Genomic DNA, 17,191 nt, shown 5'->3' on the forward strand with positions numbered 1-17,191 from the left:
CTGTAAACCCTATTTGGGAAGTAATAGGACAGGCAGTGGATTCACTTCCTAGCCAGGTTGTGGATGGTCCTAGTGTGGGCATGATGCGGTGGGAAGGTTCCTTGTACTCTTCCCATCCCATTTAGTGCACCTATACAGGGCCAGCTACAACATGTCCCTAATTCTTTTGTAGTTATACAGTATACTGGATATAATAAATAGATCTCTGCTCTGAGCTTCAGTTGTATTCAGCTGTATTGACAGAGAGAGTCTGAATTTGACATGCATGTGAGAAATGAGATAAAATCTGGTTTGTATAAATAAGAAGTTTCTTCACTTTATTTCTTTAAAATTTAAACAGCCTTTTGCAATGAATTACAATTTATACATGTTTCAGAGTAACAGCCGTGTTAGTCTGTATTCACAAAAAGAAAAGGAGTACTTGTGGCACCTTAGAGACTAACCAATTTATTTGAGCATGAGCTTTCGTGAGCTACAGCTCATGTTAGTATGTGAACATAACATAAATGAATTATGGTCGTATTGCAGTACAAGAGCATATGATTTTAATTGATCTTTACTAAACAAAAGATCTCATCGTTGATGACTGACAGCAAAATTAACTTACAGATTTACTGAATGTGGGCTTTGTGGTACATTGTGTACCTAACATTTATTGCTGCTCAGAGCGAATCACTATTTCCTCCTCAGGATGTTCTCCCACCCATGCTCCACACAGTATGAGCAGGTACCACCCTATCGTCCTAAATCTCTCAGGAGTGGGTGAGGGCTGGAAGAGCTAGGGGCAGCTTGGGGAGCCAAGGTAACAGTGAGGTGGGCTTGAGAAAATGAGGGGGAAGAGGAGAAGTGGGAGCTAGGGCAGACTGAAGTGAAAGGGACAGTATCTGGGCAAGGGGGAGCTGGGGATTTTGGGCAAGTCAACCTGCAGGTGGGGTTTGAAAATCCTGGATCAATATCCGCATCTTTGCCCCAACCCACTTTAGCCTCTGTCCTTCTCTGCATCCATCTTTCAGCCCTTGTCCCCATATTGTCTGCCAGCCCCCCCTCGCCTCCCCCCAGGCACATGTCCTGCTCTCACTCTCTGACCATTCTTTCTGTCCCTGTCTTACTCCTAGTCTCTGCCAGTCTTTGACACCTTATGTCACTTGCCTCTGGGATACACAGCGGTCACCTTTTTGATCCCAGCTACTCCATGCTCACTTGGATCCATCCAGCAAGAGGAGAAGTGGGAGAGTCAGCTTGGCTGCCTCCTATTCTTCCATCGTTGTGGTCCCTGGTAACTGGTGGAAAAACTACAAGAAAATCCCTGCTGCCCTGATGGGTACATTACATTCCAGCAGGGCTGTGAGGAGGTGTGACAGGATTGCTAAATGTCCAAGGTGAGATGCTTGACCTTTGGCAGTTCTGAGAGCCTGCTTATAATGTGTACTCAATCTGTGTGTGTGTGCAACTGTGTAGGAGTATAACTGTACAGGGACTTTGAATGCAACCTTAGGATTTGGGGACAAACTTGAAGGAATTGAAATTTTATGGAGCTACTGATAATTCTCTCTCATCCTTGTGGAGACTTAGAATTCCAGCTAGTGGGAAATAGGTTTACTACAGCAGGGATTCTGCATTAGCAGTTGTAGAGGAGCTCCACTGCTGCTCCTTAGTATGTCGTAAGGCTTTTTTTCTTTGCAGTCTTTGCAGATCTCCTTAGTACACATTCTGGATTGGACTGTGTGGGTGCAGGATTTGAGACTTGATTACTTTCCTAAGTCCTGAACTGCAGCACCACTCCTACTTAAGGTCATGTCCATTTTTTAATGTCAGGATGCAGTGAATAATCTGCAATTTCTGTCAGTTTAATTTTAACATTTCCATTATTATTTTTCATTTGTATTGCAGCACCCAAACAAGAGTGCAGATGAAAAGCTTAACAACTAAAGAGGTTTGCTAGTGCTGAAAAAGGGCAGTGACCACTCCTCACTATGGGTCTGACAATTTCACTCTGTCTTTCAAGATCTACAAATCCTGGAATAGTATTTCTTTAGTCGGTTATTTTCTGTTAGAAGAAAAGCCTGGCTAGCACAAAAGTAAACCCCTTCACTTCAGAATTAGTTTTTCACTATTTTTTTTCTCCTAGCCAAGGAAATTTAGTACACAAAATTACATTAATGCAATGTGAAATGGATATGCATCTGAGCCATATCACCAACTCTGAATACAGCTGAACTTTGAGATAGCTTTGATTAAATTTGTATAGCTTGGAAAATGTCTAATTTTAAATCTAAAAACTCATGAAATTCAGAAGTCCTTTTGAACTCAAGTAAAAAACTGTTACCAGACTGGTAAACATAGAAAAGTGTATATCAGGTGGTAAAGAAAAGGTTAAAATACTGGAAGGTAACACACAATGTCTTAAAAAAACCACTACATTCATTAGAGAGAATCTCGGTCTTGAAAATAAATATCTTCAGAATAAGGTGTGAGTTCTCAGAGTTCCTGAAACCACAGAAAGAGCAATACCTATAAAATATACAGTAGGTTCTGAAGACTTCATACCTATGAAATATACAGTAAATTCTACACAGGTAATGGTAATCTACTGCATAACTTTAAGAACACAGACCCTTCAAAAGTTTTTGATAAAATAAAAACCCAGAGAAATATGTATATTTGTGTGTGTGTGTACAAATGAGATAACAAGAAAATATGCATTTAGTAGAATTATTTCCAATGAGTACCCCTGCATGTTCATTTTTGCACAACTCTTACAGTTAGAGAAAAAGAGAGATAAACAGAAGAAAAATTTGTTGAGCGAAATCCTGGGCTCACTGAAGTCAGCGAGAGTTTTGCCATTGACTTCAGGGTAGGGAACCATTTTCTGGTTCTTAAGTTTATTTTCATTTCATAACACTTATGCATATCTCATTGGTGACTGGGGAAATTTGACAGCAGAAATACAGTAACCAGCCAATAATTATACCGTACAGGAGGACTTAAGTTTAGTTGGATACTGTAATCCTACTGGTTCAAGTTCAGTATAAATGTCTTGGAGGGTTTTTTGAAAAAGTTATATTTCATGGAAATAATAAAATATAGCCCTGAATTAAAATAGTCATAACTGAGCCTATGTGTACACTTACACCGTTGTGTGTAGAGTACATGTGTAGCTGCACAGTGCGGTGAAAGGCAGGCTGTGTCCACACTTGCCACTGCAGTATGTGTAGCTACATATGCAGTAAAAGATTCTGGCAGCTCCCCACTGCTGGAGCCTTTCACTGTTTCAAGAAAAGGCTCTGCCAGGGGGAGCTGCTGGAGCCTTTCCCTGTGAGGATCCATGGATCTTGATCCCAGTTCCATGTGAACTCAAGCACCCGTCATGTTCCAGCTGCCATCCATCAGCTTCTAATTAATGACTGGTTGAGTTGCTAATGGAACCCGAGCCCCACCAGAGGCACTGCCCATGAGAGTCCTGACTGGCAGAGCGCCTGACCCCTCTGATTGGTCTGGCTGTGCTATTGAAGCTAGAAGGAAGCACAGGGATTTGTTTGTGCAACTGGATGAATTATTGACTGGCTGCTTCTTTGGACCTTGCATTCTCACTTGACTCATGAGCTTTGCTTTCTGATGTGTTCCTGCGTGGTTCCTGATCCTTTCTCCTGACTCCAGCTCTGACACTTTGCCTGACTCACAACTCTGATTCTTGGCTCAGGTTCCTGATTTTGACTCCTGCTCTGACCACTAGGTCTGACTGCTTAAGCCCCATCATGACTTTCACTGCAGCATAGAAATGCTCCAGCAATGGGGAGGCAGAGGGCACTACACTGCAGATGTGGTAAGCACTGCTTGGACATGTAGAAAGCTGCATAGATTCTTTGCCCTGGGGCTTTAGTCATATAGGGCACTTACTCGCCTAAGCCGTGTCCTACCGTCTGCACTGCTATTTAAAACTGTGCTAGCTGGGTGTGCAGTTTCTGTACTCTGCACACGGCTGGTAAGTGTAGACGTACCTTGAGTTTGGAGAGTCCACTCCCTTTTCGCAAGCTGGCAAGGAACTGTTTTATATCTAATGGATGTATCATTTACATGTAGTGCAAAATTTAACAGCAAACAACTTTTATTCAATCTAATATCTATGGGCATGGGCACGAGTGCATGTTTATTAGAATGAAAAAGAGGACGTTATTTTGTATTGAACCTTTTTTGATAATTTTATATACACAAACTTGATTGAAAAGCTCCATAAAATCTAACATCCTAAAGTATATTACTTAAATGAAAAACAGCAAAGACCCTTTATTCCTTGGCTTTACTCTTCTCTTCTGGGTTATTTTCACCTGTGTGTAGTGTAGAAGCTCTGTCTAATTGTAAAGTGAAGAATCCTACCTTCATAGAAATCCTCCTTTCTGTGATTGGCAAACCAAATACCAGTCCTGTCACTTTCTCCTCGCTTTTTCATTTTTTTGTTTATGATCTCCCAGTCGTTGTAGGCTTGCCTTCTAGTGTCCCTCGGGATCAGAAATGGGGGAGAGGAAGTGTTCATCTATCTGCAACCACATACAGTCTCAAATAGCTTATAGAGTGCAATAGAGATTGTTAAACGAACTGTGCCAATAAGAGTGTTGACCATTTTTGTTCCCTCACGCTGAAGAGTCTCCAACTCTTCTCTCTGTGTCTGGCTGAGGAGTGACCTTATTTATTATGTTAACAAAATTAGTGCTTGATATTTCTGGTTTTATGTTTACTTGCAGGAACTATGAATTCATAGTGCTTATGGGCAAAAAGTTGCAACGCAAGGAATCATGTGTCTATGTCCACTATCCTATTCTTTAATTCTGCTGCATCTTTAGTGTATTCACTTGTGAGCAAAGCCCTTTTGCTCAGACTTTGCTATGTGTCTGACGATATGCTTTTATGTGGAAACTGTCCAGCAAACTTAAAGAAATGGTTTCTTGCAGCACAGTTTTGTTTTTTTGGATTTTTTTTGGCCAGATCATCTGATGTGTATATTTGGATGAAGAAATAATAAGTGTTAATAGGTATTCCAGCAACTTCCTTTCCTTATGGAAATGAGTAGTCCCCTTAAAGTAAATGATGGTACTTTTGTACGTCAGAAGCCTGATCTGAAGGTGACTGAAGTCCATGCAAATCTTTCTAGTGATTTCAATGGATTTTGAATCAGGCCCAGGGTGAGAAGAATTTGGCCTTATTATATTATGCCAAGGAATCTTTATAAAATGAGTTAATAAATTAAAAATTTTGAAAAATCTAATCCAGTGGCACCATGAAAATGTGTACATGAATTACTGAGTAACAGTTTGATCCAGTGTCATTAACCTTCTCTTCCTCTTCTCTTTTGTATTTCTTCTCTTCCATCTTTTTTGTTAAATTTGACCCTCATTATTTGTATCGCCTGAATTTACATTACGAGCTCCACAGGTCGGGGCTGTGTCTTTACGTATTTTTGCGAGGCATCTGCTACGCTTTTGGGCACTCTAAAATAATTACAAAAGTAGTGCTGAGAGTAACATTGCCACTGCTGTTCATCTTCTAGTTTTGTAATTATTGATACCAAGAGGCTTGGGATCTTAATTTTTAGCACTAATGATTTTTGGAGTTAAAGCTTTTTGTCAAGAAATCCTGACTTTTTTCATGTAGGAGTTAAAATGACTGCAGTAGTTGTTTTTCACCAACTTGCTTTAATGTTTGCATGGAGACAGACATTGTAAATCATTATAAACGAATTGTTTAATGTTTTCTCCTGATTTTAAAAAAGTGTGACGTTGTGAAAATACATTTGCTTAGATCTTAAGGAGTTGTTTTTGATAGATCACTACACCTTGGATTCCCAAGGAGGGAAGCTTTTACAGCTTGCACAGATTCATGATGTAGATGATCTTGTTTCTGAAGGTAGCTTTGTCTAAATTTTCTTATTACAATTCTATGGTTTTTAATGTTACTAATTAAACATGTGCTATTATTTTCTAGGAATTTCAACAACCTTCTTTAAATGAGCTAGAGTGTCTTATAGCATCACAGAAATTTGAAATACAGTTTTTGCAAGAAAAATTGAAAACAGCAAATCTTAATCTAGCAGAGCATAGCTTTTGCAGCACAGACATCCTTGAAAGCAAAAACGTAAAGTCTGAAAGAAAGCACAAGGTAGGTTAGTTTATTGTCTTGTATTGTTATGTCAAAATGAGGCTGGCAAAGCCAAACATTTTTGCTCAGGGGTTCAGATAACAACTGTTTTAATAACTGTCCATGCTGCTTATAATTCTGGAAGCTTGTTTGAAGGGTGTTTGTATTATCTGCCAAAGACTTGCTAAAATAACTTCAGGGAGTAGAAATTTTTACCTTATTAACACAGAATAAAGGATTCTTAATATAATTAAATTATTTAATGGCCAAATTCTTTGCAAGTTTCTTAAAATGAATATTAAGTATTTCATTCTGTTTGCTAGGATACCCTTCTTTCCTTTCTATGGAAATATAAGTAATAAGAATTTTTATTTTATAAGAGTTTGTAAATAAAGCAAAATGATGCCTCTGAATTTTTAAATATGAAGTGGTTTTATTTTATACAAAGTACTAAAACTAGAACTCCTTCAGTTTATAGTCCAGATAGCTTTTATTTTGTAAAGTACTAGATTGCATCTTTCCAGATCATTTGTTGTTTTATTTATAATTATGTTCCTTCTTCTATTTAAAGTCATTATTACTTATTAATAAAATAGATATTAAAATAATTCTAATGGTTAAATATTCCTTTATGGTATTAATGTAAACTAGTCAGCAACTTCCTTTTCTAAGATTTTGTTCTTGAGGTTTTATAGAGCACACGGGGTGAAAGGCATTTATGTCACATGGGAACTCACAGAAACCCCCCTGTTTCTAGCTTACAATTCAGTCAGTAATAAAGTGGGGTGGCATTCTGCTTTCTCAAAGATGTTCCCTTATGAAGACTACCAAGTAGCTAGTATTCTACGCCCTGGTCTACACTAGGACTTTAGGTCGAATTTAGCAGCGTTAAATCGATGTAAACCTGCACCCGTCCACGCGATGAAGCCCTTTATTTCGACTTAAAGGGCTCTTAAAATCGATTTCCTTACTCCACCCCTGACAAGTGGATTAGCGCTTAAATCGGCCTTGCCGGGTCAAATTTGGGGTACTGTGGACACAATTCGATGGTATTGGCCTCCGGGAGCTATCCCAGAGTGCTCCATTGTGACTGCTCTGGACAGCACTCTCAACTCAGATGCATGATTGTTTGCCATTGCTCTGACGCAGGGAGGGGCGACTGACGACACAGTTTACAGGGTTGGCTTACAGGGAGTTAAAATCAACAAAGGGGGTGGCTTTACATCAAGGAGTATTTCAGGCAGGACTTCACGGAGGGTTCCAATAAGAAATGGTGCACCTAAGTTATTGTTCTTATTGGAACAAGGAGGTTAGTCTGGCCTCTGATTGATACATGGCTAGATTTACCTCGCTGCACCTTCTCTGTGAGTGACTGCAGTGTGACCTAGAGGAATGAGTTCCCTAGATTGGGGGGTGTGTGCGGGGGGGAGGTTTGCAAATGAGTACAAAACAAATCTGGTCTATTTCTTGTTTTGATATACTCCATCTATCTTTTACATCTTTGGCTGGCAGCAGACAGTGCAGAAGGACTGCATGCCATCCACATCTCATGGCTGCTCGGCAGAAGATGGTACAATAGGACTGCTAGCCATCCTCATCTCTTGCCTGCCTGGCAGAAGATGATGCAATAGGACTGCTAGCAATCCGTATCACCTGCCTGCTCACCATAAGATGGTTCAATAGGACTGACTGCAGGACTAAAGAGAATGACCTGATCAAGTCACTCCAAATTTAGTCCCTGCACCCATGTCTGCCCAGGCGCTCCTGATCGACCTCGCACAGGCGACCAGGAGCACCTCGGATATGACAATGACGGCTAACAGTCCTATTGCACCATCTGCTGCCACAAGGCAAGGGGTTGATGCTGCTGTGTAGCAATGCAGTACTGCATCTGCCAGCACCCAGGAGACATACGGTGACAGTGAGCTGAGCGGGCTCCATGCTTGCCGTGGTATGGCGTCTGCACAGGTAACTCAGGAAAAAAGGCGCGAAACGATTTCTGCCCTTGCTTTCACGGAGGGAGGGAGGGAACGGGGGCCTGACGATATGTACCCAGAACCACCCGCGACAATGTTTTAGCCCCATCAGGCATTGGGATCTCAACCCAGAATTCCAATGGGCAGCGGAGACTGCGGGAACTGTGGGATAGCTACCCACAGTGCAATGCTCCAGAAGTCGACTCTAGCCTTGGTACTGTGGAAGCACTCCGCCGAGTTAATGCACTTAATGCACTTAGAGCATTTTCTGTGGGGACACACACACTCGAATATATAAAACCGATTTCTAAAAAACCGAGTTCTATAAATTCGACCTAATTTCGTAGTGTAGACATACCCTAAGTTACAGGATCTTCAGTGGTCAGCTCTTCCTCAGTATTCCATACTGTACATTATGCTTGGAAAATACTTATTTTCAGATCACTTGTTCACAGGAAGCTAAAATTTTAAATTTGTTTGTCCAAAATATGATTGTCCCAATTTTGGGGATGTTGTCTCTTTCAGGTATATTAAAATCAAGTCATTGAACAAAATAATTTCTCTGCATTCTTCTTGTTCTTCTCTTTTGGACTGCTGTGCAGAGCTTCTAATTTTTGTTTTTAGTGTGTGAGACTTTGGTGTGTCTGAATGAATGTATGAGCTTGTTTTGATGATGTCAACTGTAGACATTCACATAATACATCTTTCAGCACTATAGGACAGTGAGAACAGTATTTCAGCAAAAGCTATGTTTAAATGTTAAATTTGCATATTCTCTGTCATTTGTCTTGTCATCCCTGTGATATGGATTTGGACATGCAGACCAAGATTGTCTTTCATTGCTATACTTTCCAGTACAGCCCCTTGCTAGCTTTTACAAAGCAGTAAGCAATAAGAAATCCTCATTCCTCTTCTTGAAAAGTAAGTGAGAATTCAGTCACAGTGGTTATAAAATTCACCATGAAATACAATATTCCCACAAATATACCTTCCTTGCTCTCTTTACAAACACCCCTAACTTGGCCTACATGAGCCCCTGACTCAGTTTTTGCAATGTTTCCAATAGGTGACATCAAATTATATCTTTAGTGCTCTGACCTTAGTGGCAACCCATTCTGATGGATATATCAGAATTAGCTCACAGTTGCCCAAGGCATCAGCCAGAAGGCCAAGTTACCTTCATCTAATGAGATTTAGGCCCAATTCACCAAAGCACCTTGATCCAGCAAAGTATGTGCTTAACTTTAAGATCTTTAATAGTTCCATTCATTATTAAAAAACCTGGTAAAGTTTTGGTTTTTCCCATGTTACGATTTATGGAGTAAACTCGTCGTACAAGATTCTTGTGGAAAAAGTGGCACTTTGTGCTGCATGTATTTCATGTGATTTGCAGAGAGGTCTCATGTATAGAGAATCAGTTCTTAAAGTTGCTCACCCAGTTAGAAGACTATCCATATAAAAAAACTTCCCATACAAGTTACACAAAATCTTTCATCTTTCTGTCATAAAACCCATAGATATTTATCTTTCCATTAATAGTGGAAAGTGAAATTATGTCTGTTTCTCACATTACTTAGCATATTTTTCTGTGGTTGTTCTTTAAGACTACTTCCATGAAAGCTTTCAGCATTGCTCTCTCTTCATTCAGGCTGATCTATCTTCCCCTCTCCCCCACAAAAAAAACAGACTAATTTTTTTTTGTTCCAAATAGGGTTTTTTTAAATGTTTAAAGCAACCAAATCTGTGTATATATATAGTTTTGATGTAAATGTGTTTAAAATACTGTGTAATTTGAGGATTGATTTGCAAATTAAAGTGCCTAAACCTGGCAGCAGAAGCAACTAAGTTTGCAGTTGTGAGGCAAGGTATTACAGAAGCCATCTCCCCTTGAAATCAAATTGAGTTTTGCAGCAGCCCCAGGCAATCACATTGCAGCACCTTTTACTACACAGCCTACTTTAACTTGGCTAGAAAATTAAACTTCAGTTTTCTGGCAAAGACTGCCTTTGAATTACCTGACTGCAGTTGAAAAGCCGAGACCCAGTCTGTTCTCTCCACAGATCTCTGATCAGATTACTTAACAGACAACAATTTATTCAAACTGAAGTATGTTCAGTAGTCGGTTCTTACTAGTTCCACTACTTCTCATTAGGCGTTATTTGTGTCACTGTCATCAACGGGGATAGTTCTCTACCTTTTCTATACTGTGACCCTATGTTGCAACAGAAAAAAGTTTCATGACTCCTCTGCCATCTAGCCATCAAGGGAGTTTGGTCTTCTCTGGTCCTGTCTCACCTTCTTTCCACCCTTCGTCCTGACTGGTAGCTCAGTGCTGCTGTGCCTGATATCGGTCAGGCCACCTCCAGCCTCCCTTGTTCTCCTTGTCTGTGGACAGGAAACATGATATTCTTTTTTGAGTGCTGGTCCCTATGGTATTCACTGTGGGAGCATGTGTGCTCCATGCACCCTGGACTGGAAATTCTTCAACAGAAGTGTCCGTTGGTCGGTACCTGCATTTCCTCATGCTTCCAACTGAGGGCATAAGGGGTGGCACAGACCGACCATGTCTCATTTCTTTCTGCTAATTGTGATCAAGCGCAGAACCCTTCTGTGTCTCTTCACTGCCAGTGTTCCTGCTTTATCTTTAATCCTGTACGTTGTTTTAGGTTTTAGTAGTTACTTTTTGTACTGTTTAGTTTAGTTAGTTTGGGGATGAGAGGGCTTTCCCCCTGTTCCACTCCCTCACTTTTTGGGGCATCTGTTATGCCCAAGGTTCCAGGCTTCAAACTCTGCCTCACTTGCCTCTTGGTATTCCTGATGAGTGATCCGTACAAGAGCTGCCTGTATTCCCACATCGCCTTGAGATGTGACCTCTGTCATGCTTTTCCACTGTGTACCAGGGACCTTCAAGAGTTCAGACTTCGGAGACACCTTATGGAGTTCTCAGTGAGGCCTATTCAGACCCTGGGCCTTCCTGATCCCCTTCTACCCAACCTGAACCTCTTGGTAGCATCTCTCTGGCTTCAGGATCAGCCAGTTCAGTGTCCTCCTACGAGCCCAAAGACTGAAATGAAGACACAGTGAAGGCAAGGGTAAACATTCTTGCAAGAAGAGGGATAAATCACCCCACAAATCCTCTAAAAAGAGGTCTCCCTCCCTATTTCATCCAGCACTGCCTGAGACTCCATGTCCCCAAATGGGTGCATCCAGAACTCAGAGAAAAAGGCAGGTGTTGGTAATAACATTCCTATCAGTGCTGCAAAACTGCACACTGAAAGGGCAGGACCAGTTCCAGCACTACACAGAGGCAGAAGAGACCATTCTCCTTATGCACTGGCAGTACCAATCTGGTCCCAAGGTGATGCTGGCCATACCTAACACATCAGCCAGCTCTCCTCCAGCAAGACTTTGATACATTTTTGTTGAGGATCTGGCAATTTATACGGTCCTCTCAAATCCGATCGTGCTGACAGATTTCATGACACTGTCAAGTCAACATTCACTGCTCCCAAGCTCCAGCTGTGAGGTGCAAGGCCTGACACCACCGGTGCATTATTCTCCAGTTCCTGTCCCTGGTCAATTGGAGTCAGGTCTTGTGGCTCGACCGCTAGAGTCTGATGACTCTTACTCATAAGAAGAAAATTACTTGGAACCAGCGGTCCTTCTGGCAACCCAGCAAAGTGGTTTTCAGCCCTGACAGGGCTTCCAAAATCATGTGGATGCCTTTGCACTAAATATGAGGTAGCAATATTTTCCCTCCAAGTGTCAGTCGATCAGACAGTGTCACACTCCATGGCTACCTCAGAGTCATGAGACAGGCCTCATGGTTGCAGGCATTGTGGTTCCCCAAGGAGGTTCAGGCAACAGTAGAGGACCTTCCCTTTGAGGGTAACAATCTTTTTAGTGAAAAAATAGATGTCATTTCACACACCCACCCACCCATCAACTACTCTTGTACTACCGTCTTCTCCTTAGAAATCCATACTCCCACAGAAAACGTTTCAGGCCTCGTCCTTCTAGATACCACCCACAGCCTCTCTCTTTCCACCAAAAGACCTACCCATCCCCCAGAAAACAATAGAGGGTCCAGCATGACAGGCACACAGCACTATCCTACTCCTCTCTTCAGTCCCAGCCACTTGCCAAAATAACATTTTGACAGGATGCCTGAGAGCCATCAACTAGCCTTCATACCACCTGTTACCTCCATTCCCTTTGGTGGCTTGTTTTCTCCCAATGTGGCACCGTATAACTATGGACAAATGGGTCTTGGACATCGTATTGACTGACCACACTTGAGAGTTCCTGTCTCTCCCTCCCCTCCCCCACACAACACTCTCCCTGTCCCTTTTCAGGGATCCCCTCACAAGAGGATTCTCAATGTATTCCCTGGCGGACAGCCTCAGCAGACATTTGCCCAGGGATCACAAGTGGGAGTTCCACCTGTCAGAAGGGCACTACATCTTCCGTCAGTGAGATATCCCATCAAGATACCTTTTTGAAACCCAGCAGAACAGGAAGTTCCTGATATATTGCTTCTACTTACACAGAACAAGACGCTTTTTGAAGGCTCCAAGATTATTTGCCACTACCACTGAAATTGAAGAGAGAAGCTGTCTTTTTCAAAAGATACTCTAAGTGGATTTCTATCTGCAACCTCTTTTTTACCATCTTAAACAAAACCGCTCCTCCTCAGACTGTCAGGGCCCAATCAACTAGAGCCCATGTGGCCTCAGTGGCTTCCCTGCAAGGAGCTCCCATCTCAGAGATCTGTAGATCTCCAACTTTGGGCTGCATTCACACCTTTACCAGATGTTATGTCTTATTCAATCTTCAGTTGGAGATGCTTCTTTAGGTTCAGCAATCCTTCAGTCTATGGTGCAACACACCTCCTTGCACCCTCCTCCTCAATGAGCACATCTTGGGCATTACCCACAGTGAATACAGAGAGGAGCTAGCACTCGAAGAGGGGAAGCTTATAGCAACTGGAGTTCTTGGAGATGTATGGTCCATATGGGTATTCACAACCTGCTCTCCTTCCCTTCTGCTCGGGTCCTCTTTGGATTCACAGTAGAGTAGGAACTGGAGGGGCGGTCAGTCCATGATGCTCCACAAGCCCTCGGTTGGGAACATGAGGAGACTCAGGTACGTGGACCAATGGACATTGCTATTGAAGAATTTGCAGACCTGGGCACACAAAGCTCATGCCCCCCCACAATGAATACCCATAAGAACCACACGTCTATAACGTAAGTAACCTTCCCCTTTGACTTCTAGTACCAAGCTTCTGGACAATCAGATTTTTCTCAGCCTTCTGTACACATATGAAGTTTAAGAAAGAAGTTAACTCGCTGCTCATGAAAAATAAGGTGTCCTGTAACACTTATAACATTTTAAGTTCTTAGTAAGACCACTAAATATAGGTATGTAGTAACTAGATACTATGGTAGACATGGATTTGCGTTTGGTATGTGTGAAATTTGATTAGTATATTGACTATAAACACAAAGGCCAAGATTTTCAAAAGTAAGTGTTTTCAGTTTTTGAGTGCCCAACTTCAGAAACCTTAAAGGAGCCTGATTTTGCAAAATCATAAATGTTCGACCCTTTAATGCGTCTCAGACTGAGCACTTTATTGAGTGAGGCAGACAAAATAATTAGTCACTTTTGAAAATATTGACCAAAATTTCATATAAAAAAAGTATTGACCAATGATCTTGCTTTTTCATAGAAATCTGTCCTCCTCCTAGGTAACATGTAACCATACTAAATATATACCACATTGTAAAAGTATTTTAAACATTAATGCAATGAGCTTCCTTATATCTCCAGTTTGTTTTCCAGCTTGCATAAGAACTTCTGAAAACACATGGAGTGTATGGGATCTTGTCCCTGAGTTATGACAATTTCAGATTAGGAATTTCAATATGTTGAATCTAAATGCTTTATATAGATTAATACAATAATAGTGGAATTCTTTCTGCCATAAGAAGCAAATAAAGTTGTAATTTTTCACATGTTCTGCTCTCCTGTTTTTGATTTCTTTTATTTAGGCATCTTTCAAATGCAAGGAACTTTAAAATACTTAAATTAACCATAAATATGTAGAATCTGATGTTTTTATTATCTTTAAAATTGTATGGATATTTATAGGAAAAATCACAAACTACAACATGTGTTTTTTTTAAACTTACCACTGCAAGACAATGGCCAAAGGAAAATGAAAAGAGTCTCTTAATTTGTATAACAGGATTTGGGAAGATAAGCTTATGGGGTAGTGTATTGCCAGTATCTGTGGTTTCCCCTTTTCCATGGTCACAGAAAAGTGTTTTTTTATCTATTTTGACAGTATTACAAATGCTTTTGTTTATATATTGTTTGCTAAGATAAAATTACTGATATGACCGATAAAACACTGACATTTACATACATAAGAATTAATAAAGAGTATTCTGATCTGTTGTATGGTAACTGAGAATGTTATCCAAGCTCTTCTTGTTATATATCATTTAGTTATTACAAAAAATAAAAATTGTAATGACTCATCCCCCCACTATTTGTCCAAAGTTGTTATATGATTACATGTGGTTTAAATAATTTTAATAATTAATAATTTAATAATAATGATTAATAAAAGTACATGTCAAATTTTAATGAAGAGAGCTAAAAAACTGACCTCTAACACTAATGGTGTTCCTGTATTCTGACTATTTCATAGTGATGGAGTTTAAAAATGATTACCTCATGGATATTAAGCTGCTGCTCAATGTTTCACTGTCCTTAATCAAAGTTATTCAGAAAATCAGTACTCCTAATCTGAAGGGGACTTTATTTGTTTTATATAAGGACATATGACATAGTAAAAACAAGAATGCTGCCCATCTTAAGTGTTACTTTCACATATTCTTTCTCCAGATTGCTATATGAAGCTGTACATAATATAAACACATATTCTTGTCTCTTGTTAGCCACATTATAGTTAATGACCATATGGTCATTATGGTATAAGATCTACTGTCTGTTGTATTTATATTCCTCAAGCATATTGTTCCTTCAACTTCACAGTGTGTTAAACTATTTCAAAGGGAAAAAATCCTTTCCCTCTTGTTTCTGGTTGTCCTATCAAGTGTAACCTTGGACCCTTATAGAGCAATTAGACCAGCCTCTATCCCCTCCTTTGTAATGAGGTTTCTTGCATTTTTGAGTCTATAACCCTTTAGTCTTCCCTAATGGGACATCATTATTCTGAAAGAAACAATGTAAATGTAAATGAATATTCTCATTAACAAGTCACAGAGAAACCTTTAGTGGTAGCGCTGTGGTAATTCTGCTTGTTATTTCTCTGGTATTCCATGCAGGATTTTTTTTATAATTCATTATTAGTATTCAAAATTACTTGTTCTTTAATTTTGCATGTCTTTCATAATCCAGTGTTCCAACTAGTTCAACCATGTCCTTGTTTTATTCTCCAGGAACCACCTGTGAAACGTTCAAGGTCTCTGTCCCCAAAGAGCTCTTTTAGAGAGTCAGAGGAGCTAAGGAAGCTTAAAATAGCTGAAAAGAAGACTGAAAACTTAGAGAAGACACTGCAGCTAAAGGTGAACACTAAAATAACCCTCAACGCTTTAGCTACAAGCTTTTGTAGATGTAGATATATAAAAATATACATACATTTTAAAAGTATAGAATGCACACATTGTTATATAGACTGTAACTGTGTTAGCATAAAGTGGTGTTCTTCATTAATCCTTGTGCTTAATTTTTTAACTTCCTAAAGTGAATCTTGTGTTGATATTTCTGAGGTCCCAAATACTCTAAAATTGAAGATATTACATCACTAATTCACATTGATTTGACAGATTTTCATAGCTCAGGATTAGAAGGTTGCAGCATGAAGAATGTGTTAGAAATAAGTTGAAGCAGAACATAAAAAAGGGAACAATTAAGACAGATAAGAACATGGATGAGATGCTAAATAAGTAATTTCTTTGCATAGCTTTTCACCATGGAGGAATTTGTGGGAGACACCTACTTTTATCTGGTGTTAAAAGTCAGGTTCTATAAGAGATTCAGGTATCATAAGAAGAGGTGCTGAGACAAACCCATCAAGGAAAAAGATAAGTCACCTGGTCCAGATAGTATACCAAAAGCTCTGAAAGAATTTAGGAATGAAGTGGTTATGCGGTTATAAAAATATGTACACTCTCATTAAAATCAGCTATTATACCAGAGACTAGAGGGTAGCAAATATTGTACTTATATTTTAAAAGTGTATTTAAGGGAATTACAGACCTGTAGGCCTTTACAGCTGTACTTGGTAAATTGGTTGAAATGATAATTAGGAATATAAGACGTATAAAAGATCATGATATAGTTGATGTGGCATTGTGCCCCCATATTCTTCATAGTAATATTGTTATGATACAATTATGGCATAACTAAGATGTATTTTATGCAAGATGGGTCATGTAAGATATCATTGAAAAGGTTATGATTCACAATATGATTATCCTATTTCATAATGATCTGAAAAAGGGGGTGAGTAGTGAGTGTAAACCAACAGGCAGGGAGACATTCACTGACATATACTCAGTCAGAAGGCAGGGACCCTAGGGGATTAGTGTTTGGCTCAGTGAACACATTCTGTTCCTCTCCCTGTGGCTGGCAAAGAAAATGTTGTAGAAGACAATTATAAGTCAGATACTATGGGACCAGTATAAGTAGTCTCCGTTCAGGAGATCGTACTATCTGTTGGTAGATCTCCAGAGCAGGGATAAACAGAAACTCAATAACAAATGCATTGTTGTTGGACTGAGAAAAGGTTTGTTATTTTCTTTTTCACCAGTTACACTGGTGGTCATAAAAATACGATTAGGCAAAACTGCAGTCATGCTTGTTGTTCTGGCCCAGGCCCAGCAGTATTGGTATTCGGAGTTCCAGGATCTTAAATAGAAGTCTCCTGAGTTTTGTAAATTCCCACTTGTGCTATTTGCTGTGTTTTGCATTGAGTTGTGAAAGTGTATAACAAAACCAGGTCTGCTGGGAGGTGCAGGAATGCTCTTGCACTAGGATGATGTCATCAGTTC

The 17,191-nt window shown here is 39.9% G+C and overlaps 1 protein-coding gene across 1 annotated transcript in view; it reads left to right on the plus strand.

Annotated features, from left to right (window-relative positions):
- CNTLN (centlein) overlaps positions 1-17,191 on the plus strand; it is a 282,411-nt gene that overhangs the window by 126,837 nt on the left and 138,383 nt on the right. The window contains exons 9-10 of the mRNA XM_077817689.1: positions 5,977-6,150; positions 15,578-15,703. Coding sequence (XP_077673815.1) covers positions 5,977-6,150; positions 15,578-15,703 — 300 coding nt within the window. The remainder of the gene's footprint in view (positions 1-5,976; positions 6,151-15,577; positions 15,704-17,191) is intronic.

This window comes from Eretmochelys imbricata, chromosome 5 (genome assembly GCF_965152235.1).
Source record: "Eretmochelys imbricata isolate rEreImb1 chromosome 5, rEreImb1.hap1, whole genome shotgun sequence".
NCBI classification, from domain to species: domain Eukaryota; kingdom Metazoa; phylum Chordata; order Testudines; family Cheloniidae; genus Eretmochelys; species Eretmochelys imbricata.